The following is a 22,411-nucleotide window of genomic DNA, read 5'->3' as shown; positions in this document are numbered from 1 at the left end:
GGGATGCAGTAGATATAATCTATTTGGATTTTGCCAAAGCATTTGATACCGTTCCCCACAAACGACTGCTTTCTAAGCTAAGGCATATTGGTCTTAGTGAAGTCGTTTGCACATGGATAGAAAACTGGCTACAGGATCGGGTACAGAGGGTGGTTGTTAATGGCACATTCTCTACTTGGAATAAGGTTCTCAGTGGGGTCCCTCAGGGTTCTGTACTGGGTCCACTTTTGTTTAATTTGTTCATAAATGACTTAGGGGAGGGTATTATGAGTAATGTATCAGTGTTTGCAGATGACACAAAACTCTGCAGACCAGTCAATTCTATCCAGGATGTGACATCCCTGCAGCAGGATCTTGACCAACTGGCAATCTGGGCAGCTAAGTGGCAGATGAGATTTAATGTGGATAAATGTAAGGTCATGCACCTGGGATGTAAAAATATGCAAGCCCCGTATACCCTTAATGGGACTGCACTAGGCAAGTCCATAATGGAGAAGGACCTTGGAGTCCTTGTAGATAATAAACTTGGCTGTAGCAAGCAATGCCAGGCAGCAGCTGCAAGGGCAAACAGGGTATTGAGCTGTATTAAAAGGGGTATAGATTCACGGGAGGAGGGGGTTATTCTTCCCCTTTACAGAGCGCTGGTAAGGCCCCATCTAGAATATGCTGTTCAGTTTTGGTCTCCAGTGCTCAAACGGGACATTATTGAGCTAGAGAGGGTCCAGAGAAGGGCAACTAAGCTGGTAAAGGGTATGGAAAGTCTCCGTTATGAAGAAAGACTGGCCAAGTTGGGTCTGTTTACACTGGAGAAGAGGCGCTTAAGAGGTGACATGATAACTATGTGTAAATATATAAAGGGATCATATAATAACCTTTCTAATGTTTTATTTACCAGTAGGGCCTTCCAACGGACACGAGGGCACCCACTCCGTTTAGAAGAAGGGAGGTTCCATTTAAACATTCGGAAAGGATTTTTTACAGTGAGAGCTGTGAAGTTCTGGAATTCCCTCCCTGAATCAGTCATGCTGGCTGATACATTATATAACTTTAAGAAGGGGCTGGATGGATTCTTAGCAAGTGAGGGAATACAGGGTTATGGGAGATAGCTCTTAGTACTAGTTGATCCAGGGACTGGTCCGATTGCCATCTTGGAGTCAGGAAGGAATTTTTTCCCCTCTGTGGCAAATTAGAGAGGCTTCAGATGGGGTTTTTTGCCTTCCTCTGGATCAACTAGTAGTTAGGCAGGTTATATATAGGCATTATGGTTGAACTTGATGGACGTATGTCTTTTTTCAACACAACTTACTATGTTACTATGTAATCTCTCTAGGAAAATTAGGGCTGTGGCACATGGGGAGATTAGTCCCTCGCGACAAATCTCCCTTGTTGCGGGCAACTAATCTTCCTGATATGACATCCCACTGGCGAGAATGTAAATCGCCGGTGGCATGACATACGTGGCTTTGAGGATTTGCCGAAATCACTGTTTCCTCTCGAGCGGAGATTTGTCGCAAGCAACTAATCTGCCTGTGTGTCCTCAGAAAAAAAGTGTGTCCTCACCTCATTTCATTAGGTAGTAACCTGAAAAAGAAGAAGGAGAAAGAAATAAATAAGTCAACATTGGCCCAGAGAAACCTTCTAAAGCTAGAAAGTAATGGCAATACTAAACTGCAACTAATGGCAATACTAGACCAAAAAACTTATCAGGCCTACATGAGGTGCAAGCAGAGGTTTTACAAATTAGGCAACAAGCACTTTGCAGGCATAATCAAAAACATGCAACTCCAATCTCATATTACTGCAATAAAAAGTAATAGCAATAGGATTAACCATGACACTGGTATAGCAATGGCTTTTGAAAACTACTACCAATCACTATATAAATAAAAGGCTCAGGCACACTTAGTAAGAATAAGGAAAAAATAGATGAGTTCATAAAAAATGCACTAGGAGAAAGCTTTGGGCCAGATGGGTACATCACACTTTGTTATAAAACTTTCAAAAAATAAGTTAGCCCCCTTACAATTGGAGTACTATAATTTGATTTTAGCAACAAATAGATTCCGCCCACAAGCTCAAGAAGCCCACATAACAATTATTCCCAAACCTGGCAAAGATCCCCAGCAATGTGCCAGTTATAGACCCATATCGTTGAAACATTGACATATACACCAAGTTTAACGATAGAATAAAGCTTACTTTATTTACTTACCGTACTTACCGTACTTAATCCACTCCGAACAATCAGGCTTTATTCCTGGGAGAGAAGCTAGAGACAATACAGCTAAAATAATATCACAAAACAAGGAGTATTCCATTATTAATCCTGACTACAGACACTGAAAAGGCCTTTGACAGGGTGTCCTGGGAATACTTAGAAAGAACGTTATCAGGGTATGGGATAGGCCAAACAACAAGAAATAGAATTATTTCTAGTTTTTGTATCAAAATCCCTCAGCTAGAATAAGGGTCAACGGCTCTCCCTTACAGTGCAGATATATAATGGAACAAGACAAGGGTGCCCTCTGTTGCCCACCATTTTCATACTAGTCATGGAAACCCTGTTAAATCATGTAAGAAATAATTCCGATATCTTTGGCCTAGTTATTAAAGGGAAAGTGTGCAGCTTTTGCCTATGATGTACTTCTGTTTATAACAAAGCCTGTTACCTCATTACCCAACCTAATTAAACTTTTTGGAGAACTATCTAACTTCAAAGTTAATTATTCCAAATCGGAAATACTGAATGTCAGTGTGGCCACTTCGGCTCTGAAACTAAGCTTTTCCTTTCATTGGGCTAATATAAAATATCTGGTAATTAAGTTAACTGCAGATTTAATTATATACCACTACTATCATCATTACAAATCTTCTTGGGTAACTGGAACAAGTGGCAGCTGCCTTGGTTTGGTAGAATACAGGCAAGAGGATGTTCATTCCGAAAATATTATACCTCTTACAAGTGTTACCAGTACAAATTCCACAATCTTTCTTCTCAAAAATAAAGTCCATGATTACAAGATTAATATGGGTAGGCTCTAATCCTAGGTTGAAACACCTACCAAAAGAAAAAGGGGGACTAGCCTTGCCTAATGTGTATTTGTATTATGTCTCTTTTCACCTAGTCCATATAACAGATTGGATATCAAAGAAAGGGAAAAAAGACTAATGCACCTTAGAGCAAACGTTTGTATCTCCACCCCTAGAAAACTTGCCATGGAGCACTAAAGAAAAAATATCACTAATAGTTAACAATCACCCACTAATTGATGCAACACTCTGGGTATGGCACAAGAATAAAGAAGTATACAAGTTATGTAATCACCCACACGCTCTACAATCCTTGATGTATAACCATGATTTTAATCCCAGTATGAATGCCGGCTCCTTTAATAGGTGGAACAAAATAGGGAAACAACCCACAAAAATCAGTGACTTTTAACAGACAGATAACAGAGTAATATCACTGGCAGAAATTCAAAATAGTGGGGCTCACATCCTAGAGATGTATGGAATTACAATCAGTTACATACATATATCTTAACCTTAACTCTATCTCCCCTGGCTTAGGGGAAAGGATCTTCAGAATAGTCCATAAAGCATCAAGAGAAGCAAGAATAAACAAGGCAATATATATACTGGTCACTAGGTGGCACGCCAGTTAAACTCCATAGAATGTACCCCAACAGTTCCAACCTCTGTTGACGCTGCAATGAATCTGAGGAGGCGCACAAATTATGCCATTTGGGTGGGGGAGACATGCCCAACTGATATACATTGTAGGCAAATGTAGGCTTTACATCTCCTTTAAGCCCAGAAGGAAAACGTATTCAAAAATTAATTCACCCAATGTTGGACTGGGAACCCAGGGGACCAACAGAAAACCTTAGACCCTAGGCCTGCTTCCCAACCAATTTTTTTCCTAGTCTCCTTTATTCTCTTAGTATCTTTTATTTACGTTAGCATCTATTCTTCCATCTATTTCTCCAGGCCAAATTGTCAGGAGCACTTACAACTGGGCCCACCGGCAGTTTTCCTGGTATCCTGAGTTCATTCCTCACGCAATCAAACCCCCCCTCTACATTTGACCCGCATTTCAGATCCTTTGACAAAGCACTGTTTGATTTTGGAACAATGCCACAAATTGTTTAAGGAGTCTTTCGGTGGTCACAGAATTTGTGATCCCATTTGCATGTAATTTTCATAAGTTTACTCCTTCTGGAAATTGCCTAAATAACTCCTCAAGGGTACAAAGATTTTGGTGGGGGGGGGGGGTGTGACTAATAATTTTGCATTTGAATAAAGGTGGCCATACACGTGGCGATCCGACGATGTTTCGTACGACCATCAGTCGCACGAAACATCGTCAGATCCGCCACACACCATTCAGGGCTGAATCGGCAGGTAAGGAGGTAGAAACAATAGGATTTCTACCTCCTTCTGCCGATTCAGCTCTGAAGGGAGAATTTTGGTCAGGCGCCTTCTATGGCGCCCGATCAAAATTTTCTAACCTGGCCGATCGACGAGCCGACCGATTTCAGCAGCTTCCTGCGACATCGGTCGGCTCGCTGACATACCATACACGCACCGATTATCGTACGAAACGAGGTTTCGTACGATAATATCGGTGCGTGTATGGCCACCTTAAGGGATAAGGGAAAGGTTTGTTTGTTTAAAGGTAGATAGGCAGTTCTGAACAAATTGTTTGAAGTGGTGAGTGGTGGGAGCCTAACTTTCAAATGATTGTTTTATATTGGCAATAAAAAAAATTAAGAAACTGGATTTTTTAAAATTAAAACAATAGGCAGAATGGTCCCATTCTTCTGTCCATTTTTAGCAAAGGAGTTTTGGGGTTTAAATTGTATACTGTAAAGGGAAGAACTGAGAGCAGAGGGCTACAGGCTGATCAGCCCTGATCCAAAAAAGATACCGTACAGTTCTTGTATTTACTACACTCAATAGGCAATTAATGTCATTGGCTTTTAGTCAACTATAACAATACTGTGTAATGTAGCCACATATGTAGGGAGATTTAGTCTTACTCCTGTGTGTTTAACACAAGCTACTTGGAATAGTTTTTTGCAGATGGCTAAGGACTATGGTGCATGCAACACCCATACACCCCTACTAGCCTTTAAATGATTCACATTGAAAAGCTCTGTCTATGGCAGACATTGGGGGTGAAAGGCAGGTAGCACTTAAATGTGAACCCACAAGCACCACTTGGGCAAAAGGAAATTAAAGGTGTATTGATTGCCATAGTTCTCTCTAAGAGCAGTATTGCAATTAAAATACTACATGTGCGATGTACCCAAGTGAGTAGGTAAGGAGTGCAGAAAATTACCAGCAATTTACTTAGTTCCAAAGAACTTTGCAGTGTCCTGTGAGTGCATTCTCTGTTGGGCTCCAGATTTGTTTGAACCAGTGTTATGATGATGTGATGATTTTTTGGGTGACAGCACCCCATCTGCCATTGACTTTAAAATGAACAGGATGCAGCAGGAACACTTGATTTCTCACTTGCTAAAATGCAGGACAGATTCTCCACTACCACCAAAGGAGAGAGTAATAGCAGCTTAGGAACATTGTAGCTCAGCCAAGGCAGCGAGAGCTGTGTACCTTATTACCTGTCCGTTGTTCTGAGGGAGCACAGATAAGGTTCTGTTTACATCAGCTGGTGGTATTTGATTGCAGTATCTGATAGTTCAGTATTTGTCTTTGTGAACACCATAGAAAACGATATATTACAATACATTATTAAATGCACAATTCCTTCTTTGATTCATTGAAAACATTTGCATTTACAAGCCTTTTCTTCTTGTTCTATCAGTTATTTAGTATGTTTGGTTTTCATTGGGTATCAATGAGGTTTTTCAAAATCTGTAGCTTGTCTGTGCTGAAGAGACATCTGGTCCATTTTGCACAGCTATAATAGCAATGCTGTTTTGTCTATTTTCTTTTAACCTTGCTGGTCTAGAGATGGTACATTGAATATAATTCTTTTTAGGTAGCAACCTCTTCTGTCAGCCTTTCGTTTGAACCACCTTTGATTTTTTTATGATATGAGTTGTAAGGAAGGTACTTGATCAGTGCAGAATGTGGGAAACTATGGATTGTTAAGAAAGCTGCTCACCTTCACTAACAACGCATTCTGTGCTGAAGCTGATTGTGATTCTTTTCTCTCCTGCTTTCTATTTTCCACCCACCCTATTTGCAGCACTTTTGTGTAATTCAGAATAATTTTGCTTGCCTGAACAGCTGCAGTGGCAGCATTCGAAAATAACAAGGCAAACACAAGTTATGATTAGTAAGACATTATTTTCACTGTGAAAATAATATAACAATCAAGTTTTAAGGAGGGATAAATATGCATAACCATAATTGTTGATACAGCATTCAAAGCCCTTTATATCAGTTTATCATTATTCTGTCATTTGCACATTAAAAGTCGTTCAAAAGTGTTTCTGTTTGCTTTTTAGGCAGATATTTAAAGATTTTTTCAATGACCTATGACAGTGGTTAAATGGATGTATCATTCTGACATCTGACAATATTTTGTTTAAAAATGTTGAAGGTTTTAATGTGGAATAAGTCAGTACCACTCTTTCAGGAAGCTATTTCCTGCACATAGCAATTACAATAGTTTTTTTAGTTTTGTCTTTAAAGTTGTCTTTAGGAAATGCTGCAGTAGCAATAACTAGAGGCCAGCCATAGGAGGAGGGTGACTTTTTTGTTTGTGGAGGCTAAATATTGGCCGTACACAGACTGACCTACAGCTAATGTGACACCTAGTGGATTCGCTGCTGGCATAAAAAGTTAACCTCCCAACTACCTCTTGCCGTTCCCACTGACTCCCAGGGATACTGTAGTATCCAAAAGTGTGGGGGGTGCTTTTTTTTACCCTAAAATGTTTAGTATGTAAAAGTATTCATACGCGCACTTCTGTTAGGGGATCTGCAAACATTTGTGTTTCTGATCAGTTCGCTTCAAGGGCTAGTTCGCATTCGAATTCACTTTTATTTTTAATGGTTTTTCAGTTATTTAGCTTTTTGTTCAGCAGCTCTCCATTTGGTATTTCAGCAGCTATCTGGTTGCTAGGGTCTTATTTACCCTAGCAACCAGGTAGTGGTTTAAACAAGAGATGGGAATATGAATAGTTAAGGGGCCTACTTGGAAAAATAAGTAATACAAAATTATAATAATAATAAAATTGTAGCCTCACAGAGCAATATTTTATGGCCCCCATTTGAAATCTGTATAGAGGCAGAAGAGAGGCAAATTATTCAAAAAAATTAATTAGGAAGACCAATTGCAAAGTTGCTAGGAATAGGCCATTTTATAACATACTAAAGGTTAACTTAAAAGTGAACCACCCCTTTAGATGTGTTTATGTTAGTTTTATAGCAAGAAAGGCAGTGGGTACTGACTCCCCATTATATACAGTGAGACGCAGTCCGTATTTACAAACCCAGCACATTATATACAGTGAGAAGCAGTGGGTACTGATGGCAGATATTCAGGCCCTGGCACTATAACACTGGCACTGATACACAACATTGGCCCCACTGTAACTAACTATAAATGAACAAAACAATGACAAAAAAAAAAGTAATATAAAATATACAAACACACAATGAGCTTTTTCAGAGGGAAAGAGTTAACTTACCCTCCATGTGTTAGGGTAGGGGATAGATTATAAATTATTATAGATGTCAGGTCAGGCAAAAAAACAATTTAATGTCAGCTAGTGATTCTTTAGGACTGTATAGTGCCTGTGTATAGTACCCGTCTATAGTACCCGTCCATAGTGCCCGTGTATAGCGCCCGTGTACAGCGCCCGTGTACAGCGCCCGTGTATAGCGCCCGTGTATAGCGCCTGTGTATAGTACCTGTGTGGGTATAGTGCCTGTGTATAGTGCCTGTGTATAGTACCTGTGTATAGTACCTGTGTATAGTACCTGTGTGGGTATAGCGCCTGTGTATAGTGCCTGTGTATAGCGCCTGTGTATAGCGCCCGTGTATAGCGCCCGTGTATAGCGCCCGTGTATAGCGCCCGTGTATAGAGCCCATGTATAGCGCCCGTGTATAGTGCCTGTGGGATGAAATCTGCAGCAAAAGTTGAGAGTTGGTTCTTAGGTAAAGTTACAGCTGCAGATTCTTCTTTTCAGTCCTCATTTCTGCTCACACTGCTTCCAGTTCGCAAAATCTCCCGATCCCTGTATGCATCTGTGCTCTGATTGGTCAATTTTACTGTCTGTCAAGAAAGCTGTGTTCTGATTGGAGAATCCACAAGAAGAAAGATCTAATCGGAGCACAGCAAAACGGGCTTGCAGGTACAGATTTCCAGCACAGTGCAGAAACGGAGTAAGGTTTTTTTTGTTTTGTTTTTTAATGTGCCAAGCAGGTTTGGGGAGGCTTATCCTACCCTAGCCTTATGGAAAATCCGCCTATGAGGCCAGCCAAGCACACATGACTGACAATTACAAGGGGATCAGAACAGCAGTTTTTAAATGACTAAAAGTGAAGATAAAAAATTAGGAGGAAAGATTAGGAAGAAACCTACCATCCCTCTGACAATGCTGAAGGCAAAGATAATTAATATAGCAACCAATGAAAAACTGACTTATATAATGCAAAATAATATGGAAGCATACAATAAGATCTGGCTTTCTTGGTTAGCACATGAAAATGATCTTACTATTTTCCGCCTTGCATGTTTAGGATAACTTTTAATATAGACCAAACATAATACCTACCAACAGCCTTTTCATTATCTAAATATAATGTAACAAAACCCAGCTGACGTTTTTTGTTTTTAATTCACATTTTTTCTTTTTTCTATTTCTCATGTATTTTATGTTTTTTTCTGTATTTATTTCTTGCAATTATTACAACTTTCATTTGCCTTTTTCTGTTTCTGCAAAATGGGACCAAAGGTCATTTTCTCATGTTGCATAATTTCTTGTAAATTTAATAAAACATTTCAATTTATAAAAAACAATTCTAAGATTAATTAAAACAGCAATACTGTATGTCATCCAAGGGCAATACTATTACAAGCAGCAATCTCCTGTTGCAACCTTTCTGACTAAATTTTACCGGCAGCTAGGGAGCGGTACAAAGGGGGTGGGCTGATGACATCAAATGGGTGGAGTGCTTGTTAAATGACAAAGAAGCAGACATTCTTGAATCATTTCCCTTTTCTTTGATAAAGATTAATTCTATACCCAAGGTTTCCACCTTAAAACACCTGCCAAGGACAGGGCTGGTATTACAAATTTACCTGCAGTGCAACTGCAGTTTGTAATACTCTTAAGCCTGGCCCCTGGCCCACCCCCGATCTGCCCCAAAGTGACAATAACTTACATTTTTTTCTGGATGTGCTCCTTATCCCTCCTGCAGGCCACTGCCTTGGTTATAGAATTAATCTTTATCAAAAAAAAGGAAATGATTCAAGAATGTCTGCTTCTTTGTCATTTAACAAGCAATTTCAACCCAAAAATATTTCAAAATCACAGGTTGTGTGCATTTTTAGTAACCAGACAGATCTTCCGTTAAAAACACTGTATAAATATTCAATCTGAGAGACTGCCTGCCCCTTTGGGAAGTGACTGCTTTTGGCTCTCGAGGAAAGTACTTAAGTTAATGATTGCAGTGTTCTGTGTAAAAATACAATTTTATATGCAAACAGACCTTTGTATGAATATGTAGCAAGCATTTGTTTCATTTTAATTAGAACTAATTCCTAGCACAGCCGGTGCAGATACTTCAAACAAAGTAGGTCTCCATTTGGTAACCTAAATTACTACTGTAGCAATGCTTCTGTCTTTTAACACATACAGATACAGTTCATGTACAAATTTAAACAGACTGCCCAGGTTATGCACAATATTTATATATAGCTTGGTATCCAGCAAAAAGTATATTGCAGTAATGCTGAGAAATCTGACAAAGTGTTTCATTTCCAAAATTATTTTATAAAAGTTTAATTTGGTTATTATAAAAAGATCAGTCTGTCTAGTCTTTCCTACTGCCGACGATTGCTTGGATTAGCATTTAGCTTGTTTCCACTTATTTGTAGGTAGCAAAACATCAGTCTAGGAGCTTACTTTAACTTAATTGCATTATGTTTACACTGCAGAACCCATTTTCCATAGTGACATTTTGGTAAAACTTAAAAACCCAGTACATGCGCAATAAGTGCTTGAGGCCACAATGGTCAATGATTGTTTGACCTGCTAAGCCAGGGGTGGGCAAACTACGGCCCGCGGGCCACATCCGGCCCCTTGGCCTTTTTAATCCGGCCCGCCGACGACGCCAAGTCTCATCACGCGAGACTTGGGGGTATATTTATCATGCTGTGTAAAAAGTGGAGTAAAACTTCACCGGTGATGTTGTTTATAGCAGCCAATCAGATGGTTTGCTTTGATTTTCTAACTGTTGAAATGTAATTGCTGATTGGTTGCCCTGGGCAAACATCACCAGTAATGCTTCACTCCACTTTTTACACAGCATGATAAATATACCCCTTGGTGTCATTGGCGGGCCGGAATTAAAGAGACGAAGGGGGCGTAACGCTGGCCTGGCCCTCCCCGGTCTGGCCCGGGGGTAAGTAAATGTGGCCCGTGAGCCAAAAAGTTTGCCCACCCCTGTGCTAAGCACTACATATAGAAAGATAACTGTAATAGGGAGTTGTTGACCCCCTGCATCACAGCAATTTGGAGAGAAGGTTCATGTTGTTCAGTAGAAACTTGAGAGGTGTGTCTTTCTCAAATTGCTTTGAATGTATGTATATTAGGAAATAATGTAGTCAATAAAAGTATATTAACAAAGTTTATCATGAAGGTCCTCTTTAATTAACATTTTTGGATTACCAGACATACAGTAGTTCTATATCTCTATAGACCAATACCCATACATTTCTCTACTACATATATTTAAAGATAATATAAGTGTATTTACAGTATGAAATATATTGATACATATTGTTTGCATTCATAAATATTTTTTTTAATACTGTCTACTTTATGAATAAACACTTAATAGTCCACTTGACAAATAAATTGTAATCCTGCCCTTCAGGTATTATTATTTCTCCCCTCCTATCCTCCAATATCTGCGTAGTGACAAAAAAAGTCTCCAAAATTATGCCCAAGGCCCTCAAAGTGTTCTCTTATTGGAAGGGTATTTATGACTTACACCAGAGGCCTAACTAATTTATTATGTAAAGGGCCAGCAGAAACTGATTAAACTCTTGAATCTGTGTAGCAAATAGAAATATGTTTCTAATGTTGTGATAGACAATCTGAAGACCCTCACTGTAACTGGCAACAAATGCCATTCTAGATGAGTTCTGTCTGTCATGACTTTCATCTTTGCCATCAACACCCTTTCCTTCAGTGAATAAAAGTAGCCTCTCATTTTTTTTTTTTTTAAAGTATTTATTTATTTTGTTTAACAACATATAATAACAAACAATTGTCATTCAGCAGTCATTAGTATACAGGAGATGTCAATGCAATATATATATCGAGAGGAGACATATTACAGAGTACATTGCATTAAAGCAACATTTGTAAATTAATTTTATTGCTGGTTTTTGTTTGAGAGCCTATACCATGTGAAGTTGAGTCTATCTCTGACCCGTATTGTTTGGCATTGCCGGGTGTCCTTAAGACAAAGGATATATATCTACCCATGAGCCCCATATCTTATCATACTTATCTGGGGCACCCTTAGCTTCATAGATAAGTTTGATCATTGGTAACATTTTGTTAACTAGGTTCAGCCATTGAGAGACAGTGGTGGTGACAGGTTTTAACCATTGCATATTTATGTTTTTTTTGGCATAAAATAGTATTGTCCTGCATAATATGCAAGACTTATTGAGTGGTATTATTTCATCCATGATTCCAAAGAGACAGAATTCAAGTGCTATGATGTGAGTTATAGCTAGGTTGTCATTTAGACATTTCATAATCCCTTTCCAATATTTTTGGATTTGGGGACAGGACCACATGATATGGTAGAAGTCGGCTTGGTTAGCCTGACACCTGGGGCATTCCAATGTTCTATCCAGGTAGATTTTATTCAATCTAGCTGGGGTATAGTAGAATTGATGAAGTATTTTGAAGTTTATCAGTCTGTCCCTAGTGGATATCAGGACGTTATATGCCGAGTCTGTTGCTTCTTCCCATTGTTCCTCAGTGATAGTAGGGATAGATTGGTGCCATTTAGCAAGCACTCTGTCAAAGGGGGATTTGATGGTGCCCTGTAGCACAGTGTATAACTTGGATACCAATTTATTGGGGTTGGGGTTTCAAAGTATGGAGTCGGTGGGGTAGTTATGATATGGTACATTGTATGTTCCAAATTGGGCTTTGAAGGCATGTCTTAATTGCATGTACCTGAACTGATCAATTCTTTGGACTGGCAGCTGTTCTGAGAGTTGTTGTAGAGATTTTAACTTATCATTGTCAAGAATTTGTCCCAAGGTTTTGATTCCCAATCGGGGCCACTATATAAAATCCTCCAGAAATCGAAAGTGTGTAAAGTGAGAATTACCCCATAATGGTGTGTGTGGAGCTAGCAAATATTGGGTAGACTTAGCTAACTTTCTGGCAATTTGCCAGGACTGGTATGATACTTGTAATACCAGTGGGAGAGGGTTAGAGTCACGCAATTTGTGCAGTGGTGAATGAGTCAAAGACTCCAATGAGCCCAGGATGGATGCCGATAGTAACATATTACGATCGTCTACGTCTGGGAGAAACCAGGAGTGCAAATGAGACAATTGGGCTGCAACGTAATATAAGTATAAATCAGGCAATTGAAGGCCTCCTCTTATAAGAGGCACGGTGAGGGATTTCTAGGAGAACCTCGGTTGTGTGCCTGCCCAGAGAAAGGAAAATTTAATTCCATGGACTTTGGTGAACAATGATTTAGGGATTGCAGGTGTGTTTCGTAAAAAATATAAAAATTTAGGGAGAAATATCATTTTGAATAAGTTTATTCTTCCCCATAGTGTGAGAGGGATACCTTGCCAGGTGGCGATGGTAGAGGTGAGTTTTACAAGTAGTGGATTTAGATTTTGGGCCTGCAATTGGGAATGTGATGGGGATATAATGATGCCGAGATATCTAATTTCGTCTGCCCAAGTCAGTTGACTAGTCCATTCGTCTGGATGTGGTTGATATTGTATCAACTGGCATTATCTGAGATTTGTCCCAGTTTACCCGTACTCCTGAATAAGAACCAAAGTCTTGAACAGTTTTGAAAATTTCTTGTAATGAGTTGTGTGGGTTGGCCAGAAATAGTAGAATGTCATCTGCGTATAAAGCTATTGCTAATGGTTCTATTGCCATAGCAAATAGCAATGGGGATAGGGGGCATCCCTGGCATGTTCCCCTGTGTAGGTTAAAGGGTGGTGAGACAAGATTGTTAACTCTAATTTTGGCCTTAGGGGCTTTGTACAGTAGTTGTATCCATGCTAAAAAGTTGAGTCCGCAGCCAAATGCTTTGAGTGTTTAGCCTCTCATTTCTAATTATGTCCAAATATGTTAATGATGTACTGCCACCAGGCCAAACAACGTATATACATATGAGGGGGTTACACTGTGCCCATGGTTTTACTTCTCAGCTATGATAAAAATCATTTCAGTAATTGAAAACTTTTCATTAAAAAAGCCCCATAGAAATCAATTTCGCTATCATTGTAATATATATTGTTTCCTCCATCTCTCTGCCCTGAGGAATGAAGATATAGTTATATTAAATTAAGTCACAAGACAATCATGTTCAACCCCTCCAAATGACCCCCAATGCATATGTAGACACACACATCTGCAAACCTGTTCAAAAAACCCAAAAATATAAAACTATATATATATATATATATATATATATATATATATATATATATCCAAAAAAGACCAGCAACACCGAGTTATATTCCAAAAACAATCAATTGTGTATTAAAAACGCATGAACAGCCAACGTTACGTTTCGGTCCCCATCGGCCTTGAGCCTTGAGAAAGGTCCCGATGGGGACCGAAACGTAACGTTGGCTGTTCATGCGTTTTTAATACACAATTGATTGTTTTTGGAATATAACTCGGTGTTGCTGGTCTTTTTTGGATATTTAAATCATTTACCTTGCACCCGAGCTAAGAGCTGAAGCAGAGTGCCACCCTGGGTTCGCTATATATATATATATACTATTAACTGTAGCTTTTGAGATCAATATTCACAATTTATTTTTTGTCTGAATATTATACTTATACAAGAAGTCATTCAAGCTATTCTTAACGGCTTAAGTAGAATCTTCCATCTCAATATTACACAACACGTTATTGCACAACCTCACTGTTTTCACCATGAAGAACCTTTTGCACTGTTTTAAGTGAAAGTTCAACTCCTCAAGTACAAAGGGGCCTGCTTGTACTTTGAACTTTTTTATGTGAAAAAGATCCCCCGCTATATGCCTATAGTGTCCTCAAATGTACTTATAGAGTAATCACATCCCTCCCTTTTCTATAGAGAAAACAACTGTGACAGTCTTTCCTCATTGTGTATTGCTACAGTTTATGTGCACTTCTCTGCATTTATTCCAGCTTATTAACATCCATCTTAAGGACTGGGGCTCAAAACTGCCCTGCATACAAAAAGTGAGGTCTTACCGGGGATATAAAAAGAGGCACTTCAGTAAATGTCCTTTTTAATCAAGACAGCACTTGAGGTATCCTATGCTGAATGTAGATAGAGCAAAGGTTTATCAATCAGGCTTTGCTGCATCAGTGCCTTGGCAGCTCACTGTTAACGCTAATTAACTTTATATAACCATTAACCATGATTAACCATAACCCCTAGCTACTAACAGCTAAGGACAAGTTAAATATAACCCTGAATGAATGTGGAGTGACAGGTGGCATTTGGGAAAGACTGATGATTTTGGTATCCTTGCAAGTTAGAGGTTGAAATCATCCTTTCAAACATTTATATAGGAATATTTATATGTATGGCCAGTTAGTATTAGGTTTTATATGTAAAATTCTATGTTAGAGATATACAGTGGTGTGAAAAACTATTTGCCCCCTTCCTGATTTCTTATTCTTTTGCACGTTTGTCACACTTAAATGTTTCTGCTCATCAAAAACCGTTAACTATTAGTCAAAGATAACATAATTGAACACAAAATGCAGTTTTTAAATGAAGGTTTACGTTATTAAGGGAGAAAAAAACCTCCAAATCTACATGACCCTGTGTGAAAAAGTGATTGCCCCCCTTGTTAAAAAATAACTTAACTGTGGTTTATCACACCTGAGTTCAATTTCTGTAGTCACCCCCAGGCCTAATTACTGCCACACCTGTTTCAACCAAGAAATCACTTAAATAGGAGCTACCTGACACAGAGAAGTAGACCAAAAGCACCTCAAAAGCTAGACATCATGCCAAGATCCAAAGAAATTCAGGAACAAATGAGAACAAAAGTAATTGAGATCTATCAGTCTGGTAAAGGTTATAAAGCCATTGTCACACTTAAATGTTTCTGCTCATCAAAAACCGTTAACTATTAGTCAAAGATAACATAATTGAACACAAAATGCAGTTTTTAAATGAAGGTTTACGTTATTAAGGGAGAAAAAAACCTCCAAATCTACATGACCCTGTGTGAAAAAGTGATTGCCCCCCTTGTTAAAAAATAACTTAACTGTGGTTTATCACACCTGAGTTCAATTTCTGTAGTCACCCCCAGGCCTAATTACTGCCACACCTGTTTCAACCAAGAAATCACTTAAATAGGAGCTACCTGACACAGAGAAGTAGACCAAAAGCACCTCAAAAGCTAGACATCATGCCAAGATCCAAAGAAATTCAGGAACAAATGAGAACAAAAGTAATTGAGATCTATCAGTCTGGTAAAGGTTATAAAGCCATTTCTAAAGCTTTGGGACTCCAGCGAACCACAGTGAGAGCCATTATCCACAAATGGCAAAAACATGGAACAGTGGTGAACCTTCCCAGGAGTGGCCGGCCGACCAAAATTACCCCAAGAGCGCAGAGACAACTCATCCGAGAGGCCACAAAAGACCCCAGGACAACATCTAAAGAACTGCAGGCCTCACTTGCCTCAATTAAGGTCAGTGTTCACGACTCCACCATAAGAAAGAGACTGGGCAAAAACGGCCTGCATGGCAGATTTTCAAGGCGCAAACCACTTTTAAGCAAAAAGAACATTAAGGCTCATCTCAATTTTGCTAAAAAACATCTCAATGATTGCCAAGACTTTTGGGAAAATACCTTGTGGACCGACGAGACAAAAGTTGAACTTTTTGGAAGGTGCGTGTCCCGTTACATCTGGCGTAAAAGTAACACAGCATTTCAGAAAAAGAACATCATACCAACAGTAAAATATGGTGGTGGTAGTGTGATGGTCTGGGGTTGTTTTGCTGCTTCAGGACCTGGAAGGCTTGCTGTGATAGATGGAACCATGAATTCTACTGTCTACCAAAAAATCCTGAAGGAGAATGTCCGGCCATCTGTTCGTCAACTCAAGCTGAAGCGATCTTGGGTGCTGCAGCAGGACAATGACCCAAAACACACCAGCAAATCCACCTCTGAATGGCTGAAGAAAAACAAAATGAAGACTTTGGAGTGGCCTAGTCAAAGTCCTGACCTGAATCCTATTGAGATGTTGTGGCATGACCTTAAAAAGGCGGTTCATGCTAGAAAACCCTCAAATAAAACTGAAGTACAACAATTCTGCAAAGATGAGTGGGCCAAAATTCCTCCAGAGCGCTGTAAAAAACTCGTTGCAAGTTATCGCAAACGCTTGATTGCAGTTATTGCTGCTAAGGGTGGCCCAACCAGTTATTAGGTTCAGGGGGCAATTACTTTTTCACACAGGGCCATGTAGGTTTGGATTTTTTTTCTCCCTAAATAATAAAAACCCTCATTTAAAAACTGCATTTTGTGTTTACTTGTGTTATCTTTGACTAATAGTTAAATGTGTTTGATGATCAGAAACATTTTGTGTGACAAACATGCAAAAGAATAAGAAATCAGGAAGGGGGCAAATAGTTTTTCACACCACTGTAGTTTGTTTTTTTATATAAACCACAGGATTGGGTCTTTTCAAGTTCATTACATTTGCCTGTCATAGGAATTTGCCTTATGTAGCCCATATTTATGGGTAAAGAGGTGCAGTTGTTGGCAATTTTCGCAAAGAAGCTCAAGCAGCACACTAACTTGATCCAAACCTGGCCATTGTAGGTAAATACAAGCTTTTGCTTTAATAGAGTAAATTGGAATTTCATGTTGCAGTGTCTATGCTATTATGGATTCTGCAACAGTATGCAGATACACTGGATCAGCTCCTTATATCTTTCTCTTAATGCTAGAATTAGGAGTCAATCGATTTTTGACGAATCTTATTACCATTAGTAAGACACATTGGTTAATAATCTCTACGGCAGCTGCAGATGCTGTAGGAATTTAAAGGGATACTGTTGTGACTTTTTATTTCTAAATTACACTGTTTACATAGCAAATAATTCACTCTACCATTTAAAATTAAATTCTTGAACCAACAAATGTATTTTTTTTAGTTGTAATATTGTTGTGTAGGCAGCCATCTTTGTGAATTGTGCCTGATCTTGAGCTTTCAGAAAGAGCCAGCGCTATACATTAGAATTACTTTCAGATATCTTATTTTTTCTCCTACTCCCATGTAACTGGAGAAGTCACAAGCCGAACCTGGATTTCTTACTTTTGAGTGCTATTCTTGTATCTACTGGAAGCTGCTATCTTGCTAATCCAAATAACCCAGCATAATTTGCTGTTCCACTTGACAAACCCCTTTTCCCATTTCTTTTCTACTTCTGAACCTTTTCTCTTAAATGCAGGAAATTTGGAGCTACCTGATTATAAAGCTATGGAAAGAAATTACTGGATGGTACAGGAAATGGCAGAAACTGTTTATTAGTAGTGGACCTGAATGACTCTTTGGACAATCACACAAAACTGTTTATTCTGAAAGCTATGTTTCATGCCAGGAAAATACTCACCCTGCACTGGAAAGACCAGACATCTCCCAAAGCCCAAGAATGAAAAAAAGCTATTGATGATACGGCTACGCTAGAGAGAACCATTCTGGATAAGAATGGCAAAATGTTAACCTTTATGCAAATCTGGCGCCACTGGACAGACTGTCTTGGCACCCCAGTCCCCTTTCCTCCAGGAGACCCCCCCATCACCGGCAGTAGCCACTTAGCGAAAAACACGTACCCAGCCAATGTTGCCTTTGGAAGTGCTCACGCTTACTCTCTTGTCGCCAGTACTAACATAAGTACTAAGACCTACCTTATGCCAATGCACAAGTGTAACTGTTTTTCTTTTTTAGCTGTTTAATAATAAATCTTTTATAAAAAAAAAATGAGGTAAAGTTTTAACACTGGAAATCGCAACACCCCCCAACTAGCCATGAATGGATGCTAAAAGTACAGGACTAACGTGCAAATGGTTGCCCAATTTATTCTCTATCCTTCCTTCTCTCCCCCCGCCCACACACTATCCCCTTATCCCCCTCACCCCCTTCCCCTCTCTTAATGAAGCACCCAGATGCACCTAAATGAAGCACCATGCTCTGATTGTTGTAACCAGGCTGATATATCATGTATGTTAGTATCATACTTTTGTTTTAAATTTCTATACTAATGAAACTTAAGAATAGTTCAAGATAAAGAAAATCATAATACACTAGTGACTTTTACAAAGCTTTGCAGTTTGGTAGTTTGGAGTAGAAAAATGTATGTGTACTTATTCTGACATTGCTTTAGTTTTCTGGGTATAGTTTTTTTTTTTTATTTTGCCACACATAATTTAAAGGTAGAGTGTTAATTTTGTTAACTATAGTTACCATAAAAGTTACCATAAAAATATATTATTTTAATTTTGGGCTCTGTGCATTTCACAAATATTAATCAATGTTAATCATCCCATGTGTATTGTCTGTCTGACTTTTTTCAATAAACCTCTGCTACCAAGGGCGACTTATCTCCCCAAAATCTTTTCCACCAGCAACAAAGTGGATTGTCAGTGAAAAGGCATACGCGTTGGTTCATTTTTCTGATGTTTCCTCCAGGAGGCAATTTCACATGCCTTTGTATAAAAAAGCGTCTTGTATGCCTTTCCACCAGCGATTCACTTTTTTTTTTTTTTACAAAGTTTGCAGTTCGGTATTTTATAGTAGTAAGACACATTTACCCATATACTTTCTGAAACTATGTGTTTTTTGGTGGTCAAGTTAGTTTTAGGGCCAGAAGTAAAGTATAAGCAGTATGTTCATTTTGCTGACATGACAGCATTTTGGGGCCTGTACATGCCACATACTTTGGTAAACCCATAAAAAATGGGCAACATATTATTCAGAAGCCTCTGGCATTCATATCTAGAATGTTTTAACTTAGTTCAAAGGACATAAGAAGATGAGGTAAAGAGGACCTTCTTTGTAAAAACAATTTTATTCAAATCCCTGTGACACCTTATAACAAAGGACAATCTGCACCTAAAAAAATACCATTGGAGTTTTTCTCTTCTGTCTTTTGTTAATCCTTTAAAAGATAAAGTGAGGAACTGTAGAGTGGCTCTCCTTAGACTTTACATCTTTACATGTTTTCCCTCTGTACTAGATATGAGCAACATTTTATTGTGTTGTACAATTTACCTACCATTCCTGTTCTTTTTAGGTGACCAGAGTCTCAGAATTTGGGATATGAAAACACCTGTGTCCAAAGTAGTAATTCCGGCCCATCAGGCAGAGATTTTAAGCTGTGACTGGTGTAAATATGACCAGGTAAAAATATTTCTGTCTCTTGTTTAATTACTTCCTTCTTTCTTGTTAAACCTTCCTTTCACGATCCAAAACATATAGTTGGGTTAAATGGGTTAACACTTCTGGTTTCATGTTTTATTGCAGTTTAAAGGGGACCTGCCACCCTTATAAATAATGCCAAATGCTTTTCCATTGTGTTAGTCAAGCAAAATAAGTTATATTTACACTATACAAATTACTTAGATCTTGTTTTCTTCAGTCTTGGAATATACAATCACAGCAACTAGACAGGTGCCGTTTTGTAGACATTGTTAATAAGGCAAGCTTTGCATCATCATCCCAAAATCTTGTTTATGTGCCAGAATGGGGGACCTGATGCTCATGACCATGCATTAGCTACACAATTATAGGTTGAGGGGCATGTAATAAGTGAAATGACATCTAGAAAGTGCAGAATGCAGTGTGAAAGTAATAGTCTGCTCCATATGCCTGAGACTGGATGGATGGAATATGAATGCAATTGCTGACATCTTATCTTTGGCACCCCAGAAATGTTTCCAGAAAATCAAGTATTTCTCACAGAAAAGTATTGCAGTAACACATGTTTTGCTATATACACATGTTTATTCCCTTTGTGTGTATTGGAACAGAACAAAAAAGGGAGGAAAAAAGCAAATTGGACATAATGTCACACAAAACTCCAAAAATGGGCTGGACAAAATTATTGGCACCCTTTAAAATTTGTGGATAAATAAGATTGTTTTAAACATGTGATGCTCCTTTAAACTCACCTGGGGCAAGTAACAGGTGTGGGCAATATAAAAATCACACCTGAAACCAGATAAAAAGGAGAGAAATTCACTTAGTCTTTGCATTGTGTGTCTGTGTGTGCCACACTAAACATGGCCAACAGAAAGAGGAGAAGAGAACTGTCTGAAGACTTGAGAACCAAAATTGTGGAAAAATATCAACAATTTCAAGGTTACAAGTCTATCTCCATCTTATGTCCTTTGAACAAAGTTAAAACATCTCTAGATTTACCTTTGTCCACAGTGTGCAACATTATCAAGAAGTTTGCAACCCATGGCACTGTAGCTAATCTTCCTGGGCGTGGGTGGAAGAGAAAAATTTATGAAAGGTTGCAACGCAGAATAGTCTGGACAGTGGATAAGCAGCCCCAAACAAGTTCCAAAGAAATTCAAGCTGTACTGCAGGCTCAGGGAGCAACAGTGTCAGTGCGAACTATCCGTCAACATTTAAATGAAATTAAATGCTATGGCAGGAGACCCAGGAGGATCCCACTGCTGACACAGAGACATAAAGAAGCAAGACTACAGTTTGCCAAAATGTACTTGAGTAAGCCACATTCCTTCTGGGAAAACGTCTTGTAAAGCACATTATTCTACCGAAAATGGAATGAGGCCTACAAAGAAAAAAACACAGTACCTACAGTGAAATATGGTGGTGGTTCAATGATGTTTTGGGGTTGTTTTGCTGCCTCTGGCACTGGGTGCCTTGAATGTGTGCAAGGCATCATGAATTCTGAGGACTACCAAAGGATTTTGCGTGGCACTGTAGAGCCCAGTGTCAGAAAGCTGGGTTTGCTTCCGAGATCTTGGGTCTTCCAGCAGGACAATGACCCCAAACATACGTCAAAAGGAACCCAGAAATGGATGGCAGCAAAGCGCTGGAGAGTTCTGAAGTTGCCAGCAATGAGTCCAGATCTAAATCCCATTGAACATCTGTGGAGAGATCTTAAAATTGCAATGGGGATAAGGCGCCCTTCCAATAAGAGAGACCTGGAGCAGTTTGCAAAGGAAGAGTGGTTAAAAATTCCTGGTGAGAAGTGTAAGAAGCTTATTGATAGTTATAGGAAGCCACTGATTTCAGTTATTTTTTCCAAAGGGTGTGCAACCAAAAAGTTAAGGGTGCCAATAATTTTGTCCAGTCCATTTTTGGAGTTTTGTGTGACGTTATGTCCAATTTGCTTTTTTTCCTCCCTTTTTTGTTCTGTTCCAATACACACAAAGGGAATAAACATGTGTTTAGCAAAACATGTGTTACTGCAATACTTTTGTGTGAGAAATACTTGATTTTCTGGAACAATTTCTGGGGTGCCAACAATTTTGGCCATGACCGTGAATGTATATATATATATATATATATATCAGTCCTGATGGTGTCTGCACTCCAAGGCTTTAATATTCTGTGGGGTGCACAGCCAAAATCTGAGTATTTAGCATAAAATAATCCATGGCCGGCACACCCTTAATATTCAAAAAAAATTTTTTTATTGAAAACTCATTGTTTAAAAACCAACGTTTCGGTCCTCATTAGGACCTTTATCAAGAATCCTTGATAAAGGTCCTAATGAGGACCGAAACGTTGGTTTTTAAACAATGAGTTTTCAATAAAAAATTTTTTTTTGAATTTTAAGGGTGTGCCGGCCATGGATTATTTTATGCTATATATATATATATATATGGCTGTTCATGTTACTTTAAATATATGTTTTTAACTTTTCACAAGAAATCCCGGTGTTGCTAGTCTTTTTTACACTATTGGAACCTTTTACCGAGC

General features: G+C 38.8%; 1 protein-coding gene across 1 annotated transcript in view; it reads left to right on the top strand.

The window, feature by feature from the left end:
- Nucleotides 1-22,411, top strand: part of pex7 (peroxisomal biogenesis factor 7) — a gene marked incomplete at its 5' end in the record, with an annotated part of 198,821 nt that overhangs the window by 81,878 nt on the left and 94,532 nt on the right. The window contains 1 exon segment of the mRNA NM_001015954.2: nucleotides 19,746-19,852. Coding sequence (NP_001015954.1) covers nucleotides 19,746-19,852 — 107 coding nt within the window.

The sequence above is a fragment of the Xenopus tropicalis genome, chromosome 5 (assembly GCF_000004195.4).
Source record: "Xenopus tropicalis strain Nigerian chromosome 5, UCB_Xtro_10.0, whole genome shotgun sequence".
In the NCBI taxonomy this organism is placed as follows: domain Eukaryota; kingdom Metazoa; phylum Chordata; class Amphibia; order Anura; family Pipidae; genus Xenopus; species Xenopus tropicalis.
This window is presented reverse-complemented; position numbering and strand designations above follow the sequence as displayed.